This window comes from Passer montanus, unplaced genomic scaffold (assembly GCF_014805655.1).
Source record: "Passer montanus isolate IOZ18808 unplaced genomic scaffold, ASM1480565v1 scaffold141, whole genome shotgun sequence".
NCBI classification, from domain to species: domain Eukaryota; kingdom Metazoa; phylum Chordata; class Aves; order Passeriformes; family Passeridae; genus Passer; species Passer montanus.
This window is the reverse complement of record NW_024361053.1, coordinates 167,002-191,317: the sequence shown is the minus strand read 5'-3', so window position 1 is coordinate 191,317 and position 24,316 is coordinate 167,002. Positions and strand designations below refer to the sequence as shown.

The 24,316-nt window shown below is 36.5% G+C and overlaps 1 protein-coding gene across 1 annotated transcript in view; it reads left to right on the top strand.

The window, feature by feature from the left end:
* The window catches only part of COG5 (component of oligomeric golgi complex 5), a 172,895-nt gene that overhangs the window by 3,940 nt on the left and 144,639 nt on the right, over positions 1–24,316 (top strand). Inside the window, exons 4-6 of the mRNA XM_039700490.1 lie at positions 857–911; positions 1,010–1,079; positions 6,534–6,654. Of these exons, the coding sequence (XP_039556424.1) occupies positions 857–911; positions 1,010–1,079; positions 6,534–6,654 (246 nt within the window). The remainder of the gene's footprint in view (positions 1–856; positions 912–1,009; positions 1,080–6,533; positions 6,655–24,316) is intronic.

Below are 24,316 nucleotides of genomic sequence, written 5' to 3'. Positions count from 1 at the left end.
TCTTCCATCTTACTGTATCATGCTGCAGTTTTATCTAATTTAATGATGGCATGCTTGTAAAAAGGGCTTTACAAAAATGTAGTATGTTTTAGAATGCTAACAGTAACTGAAACAAGAATAATTTCATAGGCCTGGGTTTGCCTAACTTAATTAAATTCTCAGCAGGCTGATTCTGTATTGCAAAAATTACTCCTATTCCCTACTACTTTGTTTGTAATTTACCAAGAAAAGAACAGGCACGCTTGTTGGCTTTCCTTGTGCTGCTTTGCCAAACTAATGTGGAACAGACATGATTAGGGTATTTTGCTCTGCTTGTAATCTAAATTAGATGATCTTACAATGACATTGATACCTTACTTTTTGCTAAAGATCCTTATGCCCAGGAAGAAAACCTTGAAATAGAATAGTTTATTTTCTCAGTCCTCTTTGTCCAATCACTATGTTAAATAAATAGTGTTAAATATGTTATGCCACTTTTATATATCATGTTCAGGTGTTTATACCAGTTGTATAATTTGAACTACAATCCAAGTCAACATTCTCTTAGAAAGTAACATCCTCTAAATAGTATTTGAAATCCCACAAATAATGGATTTTGGAGTGATATTTATTCTGTGGGTTTATGTTCTCCAGCAATACATTTTCCATAACATTCAGTAAGTGACCTGCTCATTTCATTTCCCAATATACTTACTAATTTTGGTCTCTCTGATGCTCTTTTCTAAAGGGGGAAACTGGTTTTGGTTTCTGCTAAAGTAGTCTGCAGTAGTTACTATGATTTGAAGAAAAACTTCCAATAATTTTCTGATGTTTCTATAATTGATGAATGATGTAAAAAATCTGCTTTATTTTGCAGGTGTCCTCCAAATGATGCAAACTAGAATTGGTGCTCTACAAAGCACTGTTGATAGGTATGACATTAATTATGCAATTAGAAAGTATAAACCCTTATGTTCTATCATGCTATTTATTAACACTGCTATAAATAATTTTCTCTTCTTGTTTTTAGAATTAGAGTCAAAATTGTTGACCCCTACAACAAAATAGTGTCTCGCACAGCTCAGCTAGCAAAACTTCAAGTAAGTTGCATTAAAAACGTATTTTAAAAAAATTCTTTTTGAACGTGTGTTATTTCACAATTGTCAGACGGGTGCACTTTTTCTACTCCAGTAGCCTGTAGTTCATTGTCAGTATTTTGCTGAAAATCAGTATTTGTTTCCCTTCAAGAGCTACTGAGAAGTGCTTAGTAGGAAAGTAGGAAATTGACCTTTGCACTAGCTAATTGGCTTTTTGTAGAGATGGAGGGAAGAGAGAAGGGTTATCTGAGTATAGATTAATTCAATTCTCATAACTGTTTGTTGAGAAGTGCTTAGTAGGAAAGTAGGAAATTGACCTTTGCACTAGCTAATTGGCTTTTTGTAGAGATGGAGAGAAGAGAGAAGGGTATCTGAGTGTAGATTAATTCAATTCTCGTAACTGTTTGTGTTATTTTGGTATTTAATGCTATGGTGCTGTAGTGTAGAAGATGCTTTTTGCCCCTAAGTTAGTGCGGGCTTTGCTGCAGTTTAGTAAAGAGTTTGAGAATTAATTCTTTCAAAATTCTTCAACAGAAATTCTTCAACAGAAATCCCAAATTTCTTAAACAGTCAAGAGGCAACTTAAGGAGCTATTTCTGGTTGTGGAGTTTTGTAAACTGTTTGTTTTATTTTGGTATTTAATGCTATGGTGCTGTAGTGTATAAGATGCTTTTTGCCCCTAAGTTAGTGCAGGCTTTGCTGCGGTTTAGTAAAGAATTGAGAATTAATTCTTTCAAAATTCTTTCAAATTTCTTCAACAGTCAAGAAGCAACTTAAGGAGCTATTTGTGGTTCTGGAGTTTTGTGAGCTCAGGTGCATAGTTGTGCCTGCCTTTTAAATGTAAGTGGAGTCTACAGAAGGATGTAGATGTCTGTTAGAGGATAGCAGTGGGAGAGAACTTATCACAATGATAGTGAGATAAGTGTCAAACACTTCCATTGATAATTTTATAGTAGTTGAAATATTTTCCATAGATCTTCAGGAGTCATGTATCTGCATTCTGTTAAGTTTATGGTGTGAAATGCAACACAGCTCCGGCCTCAGAAGTGTTTAATGAGTTATTGTTTAAACCATTTGTCTTTGCAAGTTTACCTGAATTTGGATATACACTCTAGTAGATTGCCATCTGCAAGTGACTGCTGTGGTAGAGTAGATGAAGGTGCAGACTCATGCAGTTTCTAGTCTGGGGACTGGTGGAGCTGCTGCACTGTCTCTTGGCTGAACTTCTGTTTGCTATGTTACTTTCAGTAGCAGTGAAGTTCAGCAGGCAGCTCTTAACACTCTGTGCAGCCAGTTTGGCCAGATGCTACTGTTGTTTTCAGCTCCAGCTGTTACTCTTTTTGCCACTGGCCAAAAGTCCCATGACTTCCATGTGGCAGGTTAGGTGCAGATTTTTTTTTTTGTTCCCTGATGTGTGTTGTGCATGTAGAAAAAGTTGTGGGAATGTGGGGCTAAAGATGAAGATCGTTTGTACCCTGCCCTTACATGAAGTCAGACTGCAGAAGGATGTCTGAGGAAAATGAGTCCCTGAAGTTAGGAGATGTTTATTGGATGCTTCCTCTTGGCTGTTACATGAGTTTTTCTGTGGTGTGAAAGCGGCATCCATCCAGAGTCAGCATGATTCAGGCTGTGCCAGGGGATTTGTAATATCTGACTTTTTTGCTGTAAGTTAGGAAAAAGAGGTGGAGAGTGGGAGTCTGGTAGGCTGCTCTTTTAGCATCAGTGTAGAAAGTGGAATGATGATTCCAGATTCTCTGCCAGTGAGAGTCAGGGTCTCAGCACAAGAGCTGTTGTCCCTTCTTGTATTGGCAGGTACTTTGTGAGTGCTTTGTATTATACTACACTGCTGGGAGGAGTTGAGGGTCAGGACACCTGAATTAAATGAAGCTGAATTTATGGAGAGTTGAGTCAAATCTCAACTCTCCAGTGTCCTAAAAATACACTGCTGGGGTGGCCTTCACCTGGGGGACTTGTTTGTTGAGGAAGGAAGGGCACAGCACGGCAAACAATTAACTTCCTGGTGATGGCAGGGCTTATGACATAAAATTGCTCCCAAATGCAAGACTTGTGGTTTGGGACAAACTTACTAATTTTCTCAGCTGATCTACAATTGGTAGATGTAGATGGCTGGTAAAAGAGGTTGCCTTCTGTCAAAATCTGTAGGGTTGGCAGGTATGTATTGCTGGAATGCATGATGTTTCAGTGCCTCTTGTAGTTGTGATGGTATTATTTTAATACCTCTGCTTGATTGCTGTGGGACTGCTCACTAACTGAAGGAATGTTTGACTTGCATAAAGCTAGATTTTGCCATCCTTAATTGTTTTTAATATAGTCTGGCTTTTTCATAAACATTCTCTCTGCAAGTTTGTTGTTAAACTTCAAATCTAGTCCTGAATTCTAAATCTCTGCTATGTTCTTGTGCATATTTTGCCTTGCTCTGCTCTTAGAGCGTCATGGCATCCCAAGGCAGCAGCAGGCACTGAAAGCTCACTTCCTGCTTTAAATGACACTGTCCTCTTCTGACTCTTTCCATAGTCAATCACAAGCTAAGTGGGAGTGGTTAGCAGTTGAAATGTGTAGACAGGGAGTTTGTCCTTCAGAGGATTCGTTTCTGGGAAGCTCTGTTTAACTGTTTTTGCATGGTCTCTTGTTTCAGTGTCTTGGTGTATGAAAAATTTTATAATAGCAAATAATTAAAAAAAACTCCAATAATTGTGTGTTTTAAAGGTTTTCTTACTTTAAAATATTTACCAGTAGCAGATGTCTTTGTGATACTACTGTAAATAAATAGTAAATATAGTCTGAAGATAGTGGACTGCCTCCTCTTTTTTCAGGCTTTATAAAATACAAAATATATACAAGCAGTTAGCATATATGAGCTACACACTGGCACATTTTCAAGTGACTCTCTTTATAATTGTCTTCTTTCAGATTTTTCTTAAAATTAATTTGAGATTAAAATAAGCTTTTCAATGGCTCAAATTGTACAATAATTTCTGCTATTGTTGGCATATTGTTTAAAATTCAGGAGATAATTAATATGTAATTTAAAAAAAAAATCAGGGTTTATTTTTAATTTTACTTAAAATGACCTGGACTGACTGAGGCCACTGGCCTTGTGGCCTTTTCCAAATGAATTCTTGCTTGTACAGTAGAATTTGTTCCTTCTTGGATGAAAGCATCTCCTTTAGAAAAGCATACTTGATCAGCTCAGGGGAGGGAATGTTTCCTGAATTAATTCAGACTTCTGTTATGTGGGTAGTTGGGTTAGAGGATCTGGCATCTGTGAACAGCTCCACCATTAGATACAGTTCTTTATTTCTGTTACATGTCCTTATATATAGCATTCTTTTGCTGTGACTGGGAGTTTTATTAGGTTGGACAGCTGACATAAATGAAAATACTTGAGTGAAACAGAATCTTTGTCAAGGGTACAATGCAGTAGAAATCACTACAAAATTTAGAATGTTACATGTCCTTATATATAGCATTCTTTTGCTGTGACTGGGAGTTTTATTAAGTTGGACAGCTCACATAAATGAAAATATTTGAGTGAAACAGAATCTTTGGGTACAAAGGGTACATTGCAGTAGAAATCACTACAAAATTTAGAGTGCATCTTCAGTGTCTTTGGATTTTTTTCCTCCTACTAATTTCCACAGCTAGAAATGAAAACTTTTTTTTTGCTCTTGTATCTAAATGTAACTTCTCCCATCTCTTACTCTCTTTTAAAAGATTGTTTCTTGGGACAGGAAATAATAAGCAGCAATTCAACAAAAAAGAAATACTCTTCTGGCGTGTAAAGTAAAACGTTGGTTTGAAAATAAGTGAAGGTGAATTCCCAGGGAAAAACATCACCCAGAGGTGTACAGCTGGGTTAGAGAGTAATTAATTTTGAAAGCAAAGTAGTAATACTGTGCCCTCTCTTTTGGTGAAGCATAGTGCACTATATTAGAAGCTATTTTTGATTAATCTTGCAAAAATTTAGTTCACAGATATGAAAGTGATATGCGGATCAAGATTTTTCTAATTAACGGAATGAATTAATATAAATTAATACATTAATCTCTCAAAGCAGGATAAGCCCCACTTAGTTCTCACTAAGTGTAATAGAAATCATGTGGTTAAGTTATCACAGAACACATAGAAAACTTGCACTTCAGACTGTGACAGAGAGCCCAAAGCAGCAAGAGTATTTGGGCATTCCCTGATTTACCTCAGTGGGTTTTTTCCTAATTTTTCCTTTTTGTTTTGTCTAGATATTTAAACTGTAAATATTTGTGGATTTGTTAGTTTGTGCTGGCATAGGGAAGAGACTTCCAGGTTGTACAAGTCTGCTGTGGCTATTGGTTGAAATTATTCATTGGTATAATTTTTTATATGTGCACTTTAACTTCAGTTTGCAATAAATGAACTTGAGTCTGAAAAAGGTTCTAAGGTTCTAAGTCTTTGTAATACTAAATATTTTTTAAAAGGTTAATTTTGATATCCATAAGGTTAATACTTCAGAAGACTTTATCTTCAGTACCAGGGAAAATAGCTCCAAACAACTGTCATACTTGTTCCAAATTTCTCACTTGCCACCCTTGTTAATCTGATTGAAGATTTTGGGATGTATCTATGACTGCACTGAAATCTGAGTTGCATTTCTGAATTCTGTTTTAGTTGTCACTCACTCCAGAATGTTGCTGTTCCTATAGCATATATTTCAAGATATTAGTTGAGTGAAAAGTTACGAAACTATTCTATTTGATTTAGATGTCAGCAATGCCTGTTATTCTAATTTGGTGCTAATAAAAGCACATGAGTATGGTTCCTAAAAATGTATGTTTATGTCCATATTCCTAATTTTTAACCAATAATGCCATTTATTTTAATAAGCATATGAAAGAATGTGAGCTAACAGTTGACTGAATGAGGGTAACTGGCCTTCTGAAAGTTTTGCTGGAATTAGTTTTTATGTATATGCCTACCATAAGAGTCAATATCTGTAATAACAATGTAGTCTTTAAGTTCTCTTGTCTTCTGAGGTAAGTGCTGCCCTTTTATTTCTTTTGAATGAGTGTTTGATTGGCAAAGCCAACTTCTTAACTTTGCTAAAGTTTTAAGAGGGGAGGAGTTTGAGGAGAGATGCACAAGGTAAAATAAAGCTCACTTCTAATTCGAAATAGAACATGCCTCTGTCATGGGATTCTGAGTTTCCTTTGTTTTCTGCGTGGGTAGTGACAGAATAATCTCAGTAGCCCCATGAATATAATTACCAGCTTCTGGAAGTCTTCATCTATACAACATAGAGTCATATTAAAAATTTTTGGGGAAAAGGGATTTCAGTGTTCTAAAGTTCCTTGTTTTTAGTCATATTCACATTTCCTTTTTTGGGTAAGATGTTTCCACATACGAGTATTATGTGATGGTAATGTACTGATAATATCCCCTAATGCCACGATTTCCCTGCAGGCTGCCTGTGACTTGCTGCGGAGGATAATACGCATCTTGTATCTCAGTAAGAGACTTCAAGGACAACTGCAAGGAGGAAGCAGAGAGATAACAAAAGCTGCCCAGAGTCTCAATGAACTTGGTGAGTCCTTCTTAATTACTTTTAGATACATTTTTAGCTTGTGCTCACATGACTCACACTAGTGTTTGACTTAAAGAAATGCGCAAAACTTTTTACTGTGGTTCTTGCTTTCTGCTTCCTGATTTCAATTAAGAAATGGCATGGACAGAACTTATTAGTCCATTACATTTTTTTGTATGACTTCTCTAGATACAGGTATTTAATAACGTGAGAGTTCTATGATATTTTGGGCAACAATTTTCTTGTGAAGTGTTTTCTTACTGGTTTATATTTCTATAAAACACCCTCAGAAGCAGCAGGTATATATTTAGCTTTTGGGAGACATTGCACTATGATAAGGCATAGTTTAAATTACAGTTTATGTCCTAAAAGAAAGATATTGGCTGAATTACTTTTATGAAAGCTATAGGTGATGTGATATACAGATAGCTAACCTAGTTCAGGTAATGGAAGTGTTCTGCTGCAGAAGTGACTAATTTACCCTTTATTTTATTGGCTTTTATGAAGAATAATGAGATAGTTCTCATGAAGGCTCATGTTACATTGCAAGAATGTTTTCTATACTTGAGCTAGCTTGGGATATTCCACACTGTGCTGCAGGATGCAGTGAGGAGCATCCTGTTAGTCTTGGAGATCAATAGGTGGTGTTGTATATGGTATCTTGCCAGCTGTTTCTCCTCTGATTTAATGGTATTCAAATTCCAACTTCCAAAAATAGGTTGTGGGAGGGCTGAACTATCAAATCATCCTGAAGTTTATTTTGCATATTTGACACTACTGCTCTTTTTATACTGTATGATCAAAAAATTATTAGACAACGCCTTAGTCCTATAACTGGTAGATGCTGTGTTGCAGGAAGAAAGTTTATATATTTATTTAGTATATCAGACTGATTCAAGCACTTAAGTGTCAATTGTATCATTGTGAGGCGGAAATTTTTTTCTGATTCTTTTTGCTTTTCTTTCCATTTTGCTCTACCATTACATCTTCAGAACATATAAAATAATACTATCTGTTAACTACCTGGCTTGCAGGTGTTGTGGGATTAATTTGAGTGCTAGATCCTATTAAACAAATTTCTCTCTCCATCTTCTTTCCTGGTATTTCTTCTCTCTTACCTGTCCATCTGCATCTTTGTCACCCTCTGCTGCCCACCTTGGCTGGTTTGCATTCTTCCTACTTCCCAGCTGGCCCTGCCTCCCAGCACTGGCATGGATGGGAGCACGCCCCAGAGGAGATGCTGGTGCAGGGAATTGGAGGTGTCTGTCCTGTGTGGAGAGGCAGTGACTGCTGGGTGTGGGGCAGCTCTGTTCCGAGGGGAGCAAAGCCCAGGGGGCTGCAGTCAGTGTGGGTCAGGGTCAGTGGGAGGGTGGCATCCGCAGGGAGCCTGGGGTGTGGGGTACGGCTGGGGTGGTGCTGTGCTCTGCTTCTGGACTTGGAAAGCATTGAGATGGGTGGGAGATCTCTAGCAGAGAGATGGTGGTGTGTGGCAGGGGAGCACTGGATTGGTGGCTTGGGGTGAGGCTGTGGACGTGCTGTTCTTCAGGAAGATGGGAAATGTGATGTCGTGCTCTGAGGGTGGGAAGCATGGGAGCAGCACTGAGAGCTGGCAGTTCAGTTGGTGAGATAAGATAGCCTTGGGAGGCCTGGGGAAATACTGCAACATCTGATGGTAGTAAATAGTTGGTAGACATGAGTGGTGTAAAAGCCTGGTATTGGATAGGGGCCTCTGTGTCACAGATGCTTGCTTTTATGTCCAAGATGAATACTGATTTGTGGTTTTAGCCAGATATCCCTGAATATCCCTTTCATCTCTTGTTCAAGGAAAAAAACATTGTTTATTACCTTTCTGTTGTACATGTGGTGCAGAGTAATTTTTGCTTTGTCAAACTCAGTCCTGTGATATTACTGTGAAAGCTTTAGACTTGCTGTGGTAAAAGATACCTTCCATTGCTTCTAAGGTATTCTGTGCAGAATCTTGAGATAACTGTCAAGTTTTTTTTAATGTACAGCTACACTAGGTGTGTATGTTTGAGGGACATAAATGTGCGTTTAGGTATGTATTTAACATATATTCTTATAGCTAATCTATGTTAGTTCAGTCTCAACTTGTACTTAGTTGTGTATTGAAGTTTATTTTGCAGTGATGGGAAAGGCTATGGTAAATATATAAAATATTTGAATTAGGTAGAAATATGTGTCAATTAGAGAAACTACAAGAAACAGTAACTTTTACTAAGAAGCTGTTTTTTTCTGAACTGACTCCCTTAAGCAAAGGAGCTCTAGAACAAATAAACTGTTTGTTGGAGTCTATATAAGAGTGCTGTTAAATAGTAGGACACACAGATTTATCAAGAATGAATCCTGTTTAACCAACCGTATTTTCTTTGTTGGCAGCATAACAGGCCTTGAGACTAGAGAGATCAATGACTGTCTTGTAGCTTGATTTAAATAGGGCTCTTGACACCATTGATTTAAATAGGGCTCTTGACACCGTGTCACACTACAGGATTGGCAATAGAATCCAGATGAAAATGACATGCAGTGAATGCAGAAGCTCAGAGAAAGCTGTACCCCAAAAGCCTTCATCTGTTGTTCACTTACCCAGCAATATATCAAGCAGGGGTGTTGTTAAAACGTGTTCTGTGGCTGGCTTGTATTTTCATTAATGATTTGAGTGATGTAATATGGCATATATCCTTATTAGATTTACTACCAATAATCAAGCAGAGAAGAATGGGAGGTATGTTAGGAAACAGGATTAAAATGAAAAACATTCTTAGCAAATTGGAGATACGTCTTACCTGAACTGATTTTATTTCTCTTTCAAACAAGTGCTAAGTCCTCACAATAAATAGTTCTATTTTAGAGGGGGAACAGGAGAAATGACTGTATAGATTACAGTTCTGCTGAGAGGGTTGATAGTTCCTCACAAATTGAGTGCAAGCCACTTGTTCATTCATTTTGTTGCAGTGTGACATTGTTGGCAATACAGTTTGTGCTGATATTTGTAAGAAAGGATGTTGTGTGCAAGGCACTTGAAAATAATCTTTTGTTCATGCTCCAAACAGAGTATCAAGTCCCTTTTGAGGCACCTCATTGAAGGAAGATGTATGTTAATTAGAGAAACTCCTAAGTACAGCTGCACTGGTGGCTGAAGGTCTTGAAGATAGTGAGTGGGTGAAGGAACTGGAAGTGTGTGGCTGTGCTCTGGAGAAGAGGGGAGTGAGAAGGAGAGTATTGTTCTTCAGTTAATCAAAGGTTTTTCAGATGGGAAGGGATTAAATGGCTCTCCATATGCACTGTGACTTAAACAGTAAGTAATGGGCCTGAAATGAAGCAAAGGAATTTTTTTCTGAAATGTTAGGAAAGAGTTCTGCCAGAAATTATAATTTCAGGGGAGCTGTGAAGCAGTATTTGAAGCCTTTTTACAAGTGTTTTAGACAAAGCATGTACTGGGATTGAAATCATATAGTGATGGAATAGCTTGGGTTGGAAGGAGCCTTTAAAGCTGATCTAGTTTAACTCCTCTGCAATAAGCAGGGATAACTAGATAGGGATGATTTTGCCTTGAAGTAGGAGGACTCAGTGAGGTGATCTGCTCCCAGTCCTTTGTGTCGCTTGGAGATATTCCCCTCCTTCCCCATTTTTTTTTGTTTGGTTGGTTGGTGTTGCTATTTTTTTTTCATTTGGAATGCTTCATATAAAATGTTCTTCACAAGTTGGTTTGTTGGGCATTGTTCCCAGACACCACCTGGAATAGTATCAGGACGGTGTGACAGGAAATTTCTTGCCATCACTTCAGCCTCTTTTTATCATTCCTTTAGATGAGATAGATAAATCTCCTCAAAGAGCTTCATCTCAACCCTCAGACACAATTGCTTCTCTTCTGGTTGTGGCTGACATTCACATAAACTTCACATAGTTCATTGTGTTACTTGAGTGCTGCAAAAACTGACCCTCAAAAGCTATTGTGTCAGTCTGGTCTAGGAGAATGCAGTGAGCAGGAAAAGGAAGGTAATACTGACTGTGTGAGTGTAAGTGTCCTGTATCTAATTTTTTTCCCTGTTTTCTGGGACAGAAGGCAAGCTGTCCGACTGTTTTTAAGAAAATTGTTACTTTATTTCTCTTTTAGATTTTAGTGTTTGGGATGAGTGATGAATATTGTTATGTGTTTCTCAAAATACTAAGCGCTACTAATTAGTATTCAGGAAACAATAGTTTTAATTTGTTGTTTTATTAGTAAGTATTAAACTAGTTTTTTTATGCTAGTTAGCCCTATCTATTGCCAGGTGGAATTACCTTTAATTGTGGTTTCCACGGTGTACCTTATTATTTGATTACTAAAATAGCATAAGTAGTCTAGCTAATACATAGTGACTTATTCTGAAGTGATTGCAGATTGGCTGACTGCAATATTTGTTCCTCAGGTTAAATATTGTTGTCTAAAAGCTGTTTCATTTTAGCTGCTACAGTTTTTGCAGTAACATTCAATATGTGTTATGTATCTGCACACAAGTATTACTCAACTTGCAATGGTAAACTGTCTGAACACCTGCCATGGATACTGTGGCATCTCTCTTTCACTGCCGCCTTCTTCCTGTATCCTGTAAAGTGATGAACTTCATTTTTTTTCCTGTTCCAAGCAATAATTTATGGTGTATGGTTGCCAAGCCAGATCTTGTGTTGACTGCTGTTAAAGTGAGGATGGACTTGGTTACTGTCATGTCAGTGAAGTCTTTCACTGCTAGTACACAGAGCAGACAGATTTGGTGATACTAATACTGCTGTACACAGTTTCTCATAAGAATCAACACTCATCAAACTTGAGGGAAGTGTTGCTTTCATGGTACTTTTGTTTAGGGACTTGGATGCTTTACAATTTGCTGCCTTGTGCAATACCTAGTGTCCCCCAAAATAATATAGCATATGTCTGTAGCACCATGCATTGTTCTGTAGGGGTAAGTGAACTGATTTGATGAATAGAAATTACATGGCTTTGATTGCATGACTCTTTGCCTGGGTAATTAGTGTTGCTGAGAATGACTGAATTGTATTACTGGCTCAGAGCCATCTGCATTAGTGCCACTGCTTCAGGTGGTGCGTCTGCATCCATAGGAAGTGCAAATGTCCTGCTAAAACATTTTTCTTCTGTTCCCAGTGGTGTTAACAGTAACGCTGCCAGACCTTGACTGAAATGGTCTGGACTAAAAAATACTGTGCCTTTCTGTAGCTGAATGTAATCTCCATATTCTTCAATCTCATGTTGTTCCTTTCAGTTGAGTTGGTTTTTATTTTGCTTTGTTTTTTTGTGAGATTCTGTTACCATAAGATGGAAGGCAATATAAAAATTTGATGTGCAAATTTTTATTTGTAGTATTCAAGGCCAAAAAACTCCTTTCTGTCAGGAAGGTAAATTTTTTTCTTGTTGGCTGTTGAAATAAAGTAGAATCTTAGTAGTATGTAACAAGTTCATTAATTTGAACCATTGACTGTAAGATACCAAATTAATGTGTGTGTAATAGAATGACTTTCATACTACTCTTCATTATTAAGAGGCCAATAGTGTAAGACTTCTTTATCTTCTTTGAGCAAGGTAGACAGAGCTTACAGATTTTACCATCAAATGTTTGGCTGCGACTGGGATTCCTAGCTTGGAAACCTGATGTTAGACAAAGCATTTTATGTAAATATTCCACATTTTCCCTAATCTCTGGCATGCATTCTTCTTCTAACCATTTCAGTAGAACTCACTAAAAAATTACAGGCACATGAGAGAAAATATTTAAGTTTGAATTGATGCAAGAAAAAAATCCTGTTGCAGTTTTGTTTTTCAACATATCCTTTAAATTACCAGGGTTTTGAATTTAATTTTCTTTATGCATGCAGTTCAAGAAAAAGAATCCAAGTATGTTTGTAATTCTGGGATTTCTTCATGCCTAGTTTCCATTAAACAACTATAAACAAGCTTCAAGTTTGCTGTATTAAGTGAAACTATTTTTTTGTGTAAGCATTAAATTGATTTCTGATATTGATGAGATTAATTTTTAGCTGTAACTACTCAAAAAATTTGATTTTGCTGTATTATTAAGTGTTTGGTAATTTTAGTCCCCAGCACATAGGCCTTGTTGGAGAGCTGTGTGTCAGATGTTTTAAAATGGGTTTAGTATTCTACTTTCTATCATGGTGTTAACCTGTTCCTAAATGATATGTTACTGACAGCCCAGTAATAAGGCTGTGTCAGAAGTTAATTATGGTGTGTTCAATTGATTTTGCTGTAGCATGTGAAGTATTTCTGAAAGTTTTTATCTGTATTCCAGGACCATCAAAGACAATTTCTGTCTTTTGCTTTTTTCTTTTTCAGTTACAGATGTCCACACCCTTTGTTCCTTATATTTCTGAAAAGCTTTATTCTTTTCAGTTCCCTGTCATCTGTTCCCTAAATCTGATTTCTGCTATTTCATTATTAAGATCAGTTATGACTTTTGTTGTATTATCTAATATATAGAAGTTTTGGTTGCAGGCCAGTATTACATTAAGCTAGGCTTCAGCAGGTACAGAGTAAAATCTAGGGCCTGACAGCTCTTGGTTTAGTCACTTGTAACAGGTCAGAGAACTCCAGTGGGAAGGAAATGATAGTGGACAATAAGTAAGGAATGGGAGGGGGAACGTGATGGACTGCCACAAAGTGTTTTCTGCTTGGAGATGAATTATTGTCAAGACAGCAGAATAACTGCACCCATCATGCAGCTGGTAAATTATTATGCATTTAAACTGTCTATGGACAGGCACATAAGGCACAGATATTGTTTGCATTGGTAGCACATTCCGTCCAGTGTTTGAGATTAAACCAGTACTTTTTATTTCTTAAAATTACTGTGACTGCAGTGTTTTCCATTTGCTTCAGTAATACATCGGATGGTCTGGAGTTTTGTGAGGATCTGTCTGGGGTTTGTTAGTGTCACCTAATGCTGACATAAAGGAACTTGGGAATTTTGAAAGAAGAACTGATTGGAAAGGAAGGATAGAAGGAGTAATGAAAAGGGAAATTGTGGAAGATGATCTTGGCAATTACACCATCCTATCTTTTCCATTAATAGCTTTAAATGCAAGGGCCAGGTCTCATATTTTTTCCAATTTTTGTTTATTTTGCAGTTAGTAAATTTAAATGTGTAATTAAAAAATCTGAAAACTGTACTTACATTCTGTTTCTCTAATTACAGAATTCTCCTTCTACTCTCTTCTCAAAGTATCCCTATAGAGCAGTAAGGAATTATAACAAACCTGTTTCTATTTTGCTGTTAAGGCATATTTGTTCCCCACCAGAAGGACAGCATTGCAACGAGGTTTAGACCTTGTTTTTGCTTTATCCATTTATCTTTTCAGGTGTTTGAACAATGATTATTTTTGTATTTGTTAGCTAAGGTATGTCAGAAGAGTGGAGATATGAAAGGATATGAGAGAACCAGGAACACAGATAGGCTTGTATTTATGAATGCTTATGTTCAGCCAAATACCGGGTAAATACTAATTCAGAGGATTATTTTTATTTTAATTGGTTTGAAGCAGTTATGATTGTGTAATTAGTACAGATCCTAGGGCATCTTCGAGTTTTGAGACAAAGTATAGTCACTGGATAGTCATGCTTATTCAGTAGAACTACCTAATTAAAAGTAGAAAGAAAAGCTCTGGATTTCTGTTTTCAGGTGACATACAAAAACTGGCAAGACCAAAAGATGTCTGCAAACTCTGTCTGGTTTTGAATCTAGTAATTTTTGTGCACTGACTTTAAAAACTCCGTATTAGTTAAAAAAAAAAAGATCAGACCAAAGATGAAAAGACATATTAAAAGAAGTACATTTGACTGAGAGAAGGGAAGGGACACAGAGGTTAGCAGTGAGTCTCTGAGAGATTATCTTTTTGCAACTTGTAAATTATAAATACATTGTAGAGAGTATGAGTAGATGGCAAGACTTTGAAAATAATTTGCATTATCTCTTACATATTACATAAACAAAGCAAAAGCTGTTTGTATATGGTCATGAAGAGAAAGGCAACTTGAATGACATAATTCCCAACAGTAAATTAATGCAGGGATATCAACAACACAGAGTGATGTCATCTCTAAATTTGTGATATGTTCTTACTCTGTGTCAACAGGCATTAAAGTTCAAGTAAACAAGAAAGAGCTAGGGCTCTTAAATTGGTGACACAAATTACTAGAATGGAAAAATTTAGTTCTTCAGTTCCATTTACAGCTGGAAGGATAGATCTGAAACAATATGGATCCAGTTGTCTGTTCTGCTCTGGGTCGAAGTTCTGCAAGGAAATTGCAGTTTTATGTTTCTGGCCAAGTATGCATAGGCACTGTGTGAAGCTCTGGTAGGAATTGGCATTTGTAACTTTCTCTGTTCCCTCTTTCTGAGCATTTATGTACTTGGAGATTCAATAGTAAACTGCAGGTTAGTTCTCCCAGAACTAGAGTAGTGGTCTCTAAGGTGATCACAGTGGTGGTTTGAGTTCAATAGATGATCACTTGTCCATGGGAAGGTGTGGAGAAATGTCACACGTTTTTTCTAGGGATGCTGGTTGAGGGTAGCTGAGTTTTGTTTTTCTAGGGCCGATGGTGAAATCAGTTGTTTAGTGGTCAAAGAAATAACACTGAGAAGCAGTTTCTAATATTGATCTTTTTCTTTCTGCTGGGACTGAAGCATTTATTAGTGGTTGAACAGAAGAAGAGCATGGCTCATTCAGAAATAACACTTCAATATTGTATGCCTGACAAAATAGAGTGGTTTTTATTTCTTTTTGAACAAACAGATTCAGCAGTAGAGTGAGAGAGAATAGAAATGGATAAAGTGGACAGGTGACTTGTGGTGACCAAGGAAAGAAGTGAGCATTGGGTTAGAACGATTACTAGAAGATCAAATAATGGTGGTAGCAAATAATTTTCAGAAAATTCTATTGAGGATCTAGTTACTTCTACTGAATAGAAAGAGAAGTTTCAGTAGAAGTAACTGTAAATGCATATAGATCTGAAAGTCAGCTAACAAAACCCTAAAGATGTTACTTTCACAGCCCACTGAATTAAACCAGAAAAACTGAATTGTTGAATGTTTCTGAAATGTGTGGAAGAACAGTATTGGGAGCCTAGACTACTGGTCCTCTGCAGCCAGTGCTTTACAGTGACTCATTTCTAACACAGGAAATGTTATTTTGTGTTCTCTTATAATAAACAAACTTACTGGATTTGGAAGACATTTGTTGCCAGAGTAGCAAGTTGTGATGCATAGGGCAAACTGAGAATAGACCCAGTGTTCAGTGTTTCATTTGGGAAAGAGTTGATTTTCCATTGCAGAGGATCTTCTGTTCAGTAGGTGGGGCAAAGGTATTTAGCCAAACTTGGAAGCTGAAAGCTTGCTGAAGAGACAATATTGGGTTGTGAAATACTGGTTTTTTTTTGGCAGTCAAGAAAGAGGGTACTCCTGGCTGAAGGCCTGTTCTAATATAGTGACAAAGCAAAGACAACAATTACAATTGAAAAACAATGCATAAATACCATTGAATGCATTGCAAATATAGATTATAGGTATGAAAAATCTAAAATATTGAAAAAAAATCCATGGCTGACTGGAACCAGAAAGATACCTATCACGGAGTAAACTTATTAATATACTAGTTTCCAGATTGTTCATAAAGATGGAGAATACAAGGATTTTTCAGTAAGTGCTCTTGTTTTCTGTTTGAAGACAGGGTAATTTGTTCTTCCATAGAGTAAGGATACCACCAACTAACAAGGATGTTACACGAAAGTGGTAAGTTCCCAGAGACATTAGTTTGTAATTCCTTACTCAGTAGGGAAGGAGAAAGTCCAACTGGTGTTGTTCCAGCATTCAGGAGGAGATGGTATTTCTATTGATATCAATGTCAAGTAGATACAAAGCTACTCTAAAAAAATAGTAGGCAAGTTGAATTCATTTGAAAGAAGAATTCAGGGCTGTAAAGCTGAATTAATGATAGTCAATTACCTTTTTATGGAAAATATGTGTTGTCAAACAAATTTGTGTGTTTTGCTTACTGAATTGATTAAAGAAATTGTGTAGATGTGTTATAGATTTATGTGCATAAATTTAGATGACTTAAACCTCCCTTTAAGTTATTTTTCCCCAAAGCAGGTATTTAAATAAGCCATATTCTCCTCACCTCACAATTGCTCTACATTCTTAGTAGATGATTTTGTTACTAGGGGAGCTGGAAGAGAGGAACAGGGGTAACTAAACTGTAGAGCTTTGGAATTGGACTGTGTCCGTGCTGGGGTTGCTTTACCAATGTTGTTTCTGTTCTTGCATTCATGCAGCTATGTCAAACAAATCTGTACTTGTGCAAATGGTGTAGGGAATTGTGCTCTAGAGATAAAAACAGTTTTGTGGTTACCTGTGAATAAATGCAATTATACATGTCACAGTGGGTGATTAAGTGGGCCCTTTTTATTGAACATTAAGACTGTAGAGGTGCATTCATGGGGAGAAAATAAAGGACCACAGAAGGGCTCTTAGATTAGCAGGGAAAGAAATGGCAAGAGCTAAGGACTGGAAAATGAGGCCTGGCAAATTCAGAAGTATAAAATAATTGAAAAATTTGATTATATACACAATTTTGTTGTAATTCTTCAAGTAAATACTGGTTGTTCAAATCTTAAACATAATAACTAATTTTATTCTGTTCATTTCTAATTAAAGTATAGCCAGTTCGGGTTAAAAAAGTCTAACCAAATAGCTATGAAAAGAGGACTGAAGACTAATCTTTGTTCAGGCGCTGGATGGCAGCCAGTATCCCTGTAACTATTGCTACTAGTTATCCCTGTAACTATTGTTGCTCTTGTCTTGCCTAAAAGATCAGTGAAGGTGTTACTGTATGTAACACAAAGTAATGAGAAGTGTAGAGTAACATTTCATTCTTCATAGGAAACAGCTTTAAAAATAGGCTGTTTTCACAGAAGTAGTTTTTTCTTTGTTGCCCAACTCATACACATAATTTTCAAATATTGTTCAAGCATTTTATCAACTCTGCTCAGTTATTGTTTGAAACATAAAATAGTCCAGTTGTCCTATGTGTTTACCTTTCAGTTATTCACAGGCATTAAGTCTAATTACTGGCTTTGTTGTCTTAAAGTTAGAACTTCTTCAGCTGGAAACCAGCAGGATCTCATACTTTTTTTCATATAATCTCAGGGAAAAATGTGGAAACCTAACCTCATTAAAAGAAGGAACTTCTTATTATTTTGAGAACATACTGTTTCTCTGCCAGGTTGTCTACAACTTAGAAAGATTCCCCCCTTGCCCAGTTTTAGCAGACCTGATTAGCAAACTAGAGTTGCAGAAACTTTTCACTGGAAAAAAAAATTGTGACACAAGAAAAAAATCAGTGACTGAATCAAAAGTTTCTCACTTTTATTTTAGTTTATTTAAACTGCTCTGGAATCTTCACTCTATACTGTAAAACTGAGGCAAGATTTATTAGCATCTTCTGAATACATTAATATTTTAAAAGATGTCTTTAACTTGCCTTCATGTGCACTTTTCTGTACTTCATTGCTGTTTGATTCAAGTGCAGATGAGCTGTATACCTCCATTTTAATAATTTTGACTGTAGAAGGTTATGTGTTCATAATATAATCTTTACCCACAGATTCCCTTCATAGAATCACAGAAGGGTTTAGTTTGGAAGGGGATCTTAAAGACCATCTACTTCCACCCCCCTGCTGTGAGCTGAGACACCTTCCACTAGACCAGGGTGCTCAAAGCCCCATCCAACCTGGCCTTGAATACTTCCAGGGATGGAGGTTCCACAGCTTCTCTGGGCAGCCTGTTCTGTGCCTCACCACTCTCACAGTAAAGAATTAATTCCCAATATCTAATCTAGGCTTGTCCTGTCTATGGCTTCAATTTGAAGCCATTCCCCTTTGTCCTGACATGACATGCTCTTGTAAAAAGCTTCTTGTAGGTCCTACTGATACTGGAAGGTGCTTTGAGGTCTCCTCAGAGCCTTCTCTTCTCCAGGCTGAAGAGCCCCAGCTCTCAGCTGTCTTCACTGGAGAGTTGCTCCAGCCCTCTGGTACTCCATGGCCCTCTGGGCTCACTCCAGCAGGTCAACATGTTTGATGGGTTGGGGCCCCAGAGCTGGACACAGCAGTGGGGTCCAGGTGGGGTCCCATGAGAGAAGAGTAGAGGGAGCATCACCTGCCTCTTCCTGCTGGCCAGATTCCTTTGATGCTGGTGGGGCCAAGGATTCAGTTGACTTTCTGGGCTTCAGGTGCACATTTCTGGGTCACATCAAGCTTCTCCTCAACCGATTTTCATGTTTTTTGTTTTGTTTTTTTCTTGTTCATTGACAGGTCTCATTTACTTGCTGTTAGAGCTCTTAGCAGGAGAAATATCTCCCTCAATATTATTAAGGTGTTTTACGACAGCAGTGCTCATGCTCACCTTTTGTTTTGTGATGATGCATACATGGCAAATAGTGTTCCTTTCTCATATTTTTTTTGCCTTAAATGTGTTTTCAGCCCATTGTAAATGCAGCCTAGTACACAAATTATCACTGATATTTGTAATAACTTACTCATGTGGGAAGATGTCCTTTTCTCCTCCTTATTTCTTCCTTTCTCTGTGACAGGGATTTATGAAAAATATCTTGAAATAAAATTTGGAAGAAAACTGTGGTGCAGAGTAGCAATAAGTTACTGTGCTTTTCCCCCCCTCTACTAATTGAGTTGAAATTTAATTTAATTTGAAATAAAATCTCACAACAGATTGTGAGAGTTCCTGGTACAGTTAAAAGTAAAACTGTGCTAATACAGCTATGTTAATAGCACTCTGACATAGCCAGAGTGACAGATTTTACAGCAATGTTGTTTCAGCAGTGACATTGATTTGTTTATTAGATATGGTATCAGGTTAAACTGCTACAATATATGGTAGGAAGTTAGAGATCATATCAGGGTGACAGAAACCAAAAGTATATTTCCAAAAACCCGTCTTGGAAAGGAAAAGAGAGTGTGCTGTGTGCCAACAGCTTTGTGCTCTCAGCCTGCCTGCCTGCTTGCCTGGCTGCAGTGTCAGGAATCAGAATGTGGATATAGAAATTTTTATATGCAAAGGATACAATTCATTCAAACTATAAAAAGAATTAGTTTAATAATTTCAGGTTGTGTACCTATCACACAACTTTCACTGTAAATCTTGTGTTTTTTCATTTCAAGTAGGTTTCTTTTCATTTTGTGAGAATTTCTTTGTAAAATAGGAAGACAAGATGATACAGAAATCTATAAATACACAAGAAGATATTTCTCCCATTGTATTTCAATTTATAATAATCACTGAAGTATAATTTTAGAAAAGAATATAAAGATGCCTAATGATCTATCTCCTTCAATTCATTACTTTACAAAATAATTAAATTGTGATAAAGAAGCAATAGTTAAAAACAAACTGTGGTAGTGAAACACACTAAGCATCTAAATGAACTGAAGTTATCTGACTGACTAAAGGAAAATTCAGTAGCATATTTTAAAATGTATCACATGCTTAACTTTTCAGGTCTTTTCTGGTAATGCTCGTACTCTGTGTGTACTTTGTACTTTATCTGTAGGAAAAGAGGTAATAGAATCGTGCATGCTTTTGGTTTGTCAGTTATTCTGTGTATATTTTGTTAAATCAAAAGCCTTTTCTGGAGTTGCTATTCATCTTGCTCCCCCCTCTCCTCCCAGCAATTTCGGCACAACCACATATCACACTCAGTGATTCAAAGACAATTTCTTATTTTTTTGGCTGTTACAATCTAAAAAATTAGGTTAGGATTTTTCCCACAGCAAGTGCGTGTTGCCCTCTGCCTTTTTGTGGTCCTGATGGCTGTAGCTGCCTTAGAGTGCTGCCTTCTGCCCTTTTCTGCTGGACCTGTACCCTTCACCTTCTTCACATCCTTCTTCTTTAACACTTACTGGCTCTGAGTGATTTTGGTTTTCCCGTTAGTCAGTTAGTATGTGGTTTTTATCTTTTTGTTCTTTTTTTTTTTTTTTTTTACCTTCCCCCACCAAAACAAAACCCAAACCCTGGATTTCATTTTGCTTCTTGAATTGCACAAGTGTTCTATGAAGTAGAAAAAGGAGATGGTAATTATAGAGTCAGATTCTTCTTTCCTCTTGATGTAAGACAAATACATTCAGTGATATAATGGCAGAATGTGTGAAGTAGGAGTGGAATTTGCCTCTTATAGGGCTGGAAAATTTTAAGACAGAAGCTGATTTTTCTTAACTGTATGTTGGAGATATTTTGTCTGAATAATGGGTAACAGAAGAGTAATTTAGCATATCCTAGATTTTTTAATACTGCGTTGAAACTTTGCTAAAGAATGCTGTATTCTCTCCTTTCAAAAGAATTTGATAGCAGTTGGCAACTAAAACTTTTTTCGTAGGAAACAAACATAAGTCTAGAATGTTCAGCTATCAAAGAAGTTTGATGATTAGCACATCCATTGCTTTTAAAATAAGTACTACAGTATACTGTAGTATATTTAATGGTTAACACAACAGAAATTTTGTTCTCCTGTCTGGGTAAATTCTGTAGCCTTTCAATGTATTATTTAATTTAAAATTAAAAAAATAGAACAAAGGTGGGGAAGATAAGATGTTTAAATTTATGAGTGGTGGGACATAGTGCCTGTCAGTCCAGTTCAGTGATACTGTTATCAAACCTCCTTCATATAAATAAAAAATAGATGCTGACGTTAAACCCAACTTTTGGTGTATACAAATAAATAATAATTATGTATGACATGCATGTGTGTATTTATGTAACAATGAAGGAAGAGAGGTAAATTGATCTGATGTGTATCCAACTGCATACGTTTTTAATCTAATATATTTAGAAAGTACAGAAGTGACTGCTATTCCCTTGGCACTAATAAGGTAAACAGAACTTCCGACCATGTGTGGATTACGTGCCTTGTAATCCATAAAAATTGTTGTGTACTAGAAACTAGATATTTGTAATGTATTTACATTTCTGTTTCACATGTTTGTGGTGTACTAGTGTGTGAAGGTATGATTCTTGAATATCCTAATAGATACTGGCACTGCACTTCGCTTATTTTGGTATGTTTAGTGTGTGATAACCTCATTTTACAATGTAAAATTGAATGGAAATGCATTTGCAGTTAAAAAAACATAGATACCAGCTAATACTTTAGAGACAGAGAACATGTGGAAGTTGGCAGTGCTTGCTTGTGTTTCTGAGATGTGATTGCTTGTGTTTCTAAGATATGTTTGCTGGAATTAATTTTTTTGGTGTCCTGTACAATTCTGCTTGCCTTAGGCTGAGTGGTGTGAAATGTAATTGAACTAATGATTCACTGTGGTGAGATCATTTTAAAGACTGTAGTGGGCTTCTTATTGTACAATACTGTGGCATAAATTTGCCCTTTTTTCTTCAGCGATGCTGCCTCTTTGCATTCTGTTTTAGTCTATCTGTCAAGCACCCACACCGTCATATCACTCCTGGAATCCTCTTGTGTCTGTAGGATATGTAGTGTGTCTAAACAATTTACTTTTTATTTTGTCTTCTGTTAAATTTGTCATGTGGTACAGATAATCTGTGGTTCTGGTTTATGATGGCTTCTGGGTATATGTAGGATGGCACATATTCTTACTTGTATTCCTTCCTGCTGTATGTAGAATTTTGTTCTGCAGCCCTCAAAGTGTACTCCAATAAGTTCCCCTTTTTAAAATTTATTGAAGATGAAGAATAGTAAAAATGAAGCTGCTTATATTTGGAAAGGCAATCAATGAGTGTGATCGGCACAGCCTTTAAAACTGGGTTTAATCTCTTTGGGCAATTCCTAGGCTGCTCTTTCTCTGCTATGAAGTGCTGCTTCATTGCATTTGATTTTCTAATGAATGAGCTTTTAACACTAAATGTGTAATTCTTGAGGTTTTATTTAATTTTAAGAAGTAAGGTTATGTTGTCAAGAAACCTTTCAAGTCTGAAAGCTTTTCTAAATGCTTTTTTCAGATAAGGACATGATGTAGACTTATTAATCTGTTCATTATCATTTCTCCTTTCCTTCTTTTTAAATGAATGAGTAGTATCTTTCATTTACGAATGCTTTATTGGAAGATTAGTAATCACTGAAATCATGTTATGATATTAACCCTACACATCCCAGTTTCTCCTGCTTCTAGTGTACAAAATACAGAGGGTAGCTGGAAAGGGAAATGAAGAAATTGTACAAAAAAGAAAAAATAATAGTTTTTGCTTAAATGTTTCGGGTACATTTCTTTTCAGAAATTATTCCCAAAAGAATTTTTTAAAAATGGTAAAAGTGGAGGATATGGGATTAAAAAAAAAAAAAAAGCTTATTACTTTTACTTCCTCTCTGCAGCCTCTCAAATAAGATGTAGAATTTCAGTTCTTGTAGGAAATCAGAGATAACTTGGATAAAAAAGTGCTTTAAATGGGTACAGTTGAATTGCAGGTATTTTGGGGCCAGTTTCCACAAAAAAAAGCCAGTGAAAATATAAAAGTATGTTTGAATATATGTTACACAGTAATTTCACATCATTTCACATCGATCAGATAATAACATTTCTAGGTAGAATTTAGGTGATTAGAAGTAGCTAATATTTCTGGAATATGGAGCTGTAGTATTACTTTTTGAGTCTTCTGTTCTGGTAAGCTAAGGCATGAGGTCAATGTGCATTACATTACTTTTTTAAGCACAAAACCAGTTTTGGCAATACATATATGATTAATAATTTAGCTATGTGGTGGAAAAGAGCTTTTTTGTTCCCTTAAAACTGCGCCTTTTTTTAATACGCAACTTCAGAAAAGTGCTTTAGAAATCCTATTTTTTATGTAATGTTTTAGTCAAACTAGCTCTTGTATTCAAGGGTATGATCTACTTTTTTATATAAGATAATAGTTATTGAGAATTAGCATTTTAAATATACTGGTAGCTGGTGACACACTGATCAGTTTATGTAACAAGAGGAGTGAAATCATGCTCATTGATTTTGCAGCTTTTTGTTGTGTTTCCCCCTCCCTGCCACTGTTTCATCTAAATTAAGACATTTTTAAGCATGGCATGGTGCAAACAACTTGACAAACTTATGTTTGGATAAATATCTTAATTCTTGCTTACAGTGCTATGGATGATGATAACTTCATAAGGCTTCTTGATACTTCACTGCAGGTTTAAGATGAAATTGAAGAAGACAATGTAGAGCAAAGGTATGCTGTGGCTGCCCAGGAGGTGCAGGCATATGGTAACTGGCAGTATTGGTGATTGGTTTGTGACAAGGCAATTGAATGGCTAGAGCTGAACACAGTGGAAAATAATAAAGTTATCAAGGGCAGGAAAAATTACCTTCTACTTTAGCTGTGGCATTTAACAATCATATCTGTGTAGACAGATAGTATGAATGAAAAATTCCTGTATGAAATGTCCTTGTGTCACACTAGAGGTCAGTGTGAAAAATCTAAGCCTTTGCACAGGATTAACTTGGTTGATTGTCTTTTAGCATCAGCCAAATAATTTTCTCGTCCATGCTTTTTTCGTTCATTTAGCCTTTTACCCCTGCCCTGTCCTTTGTAATTATTCAAAGTTGTGT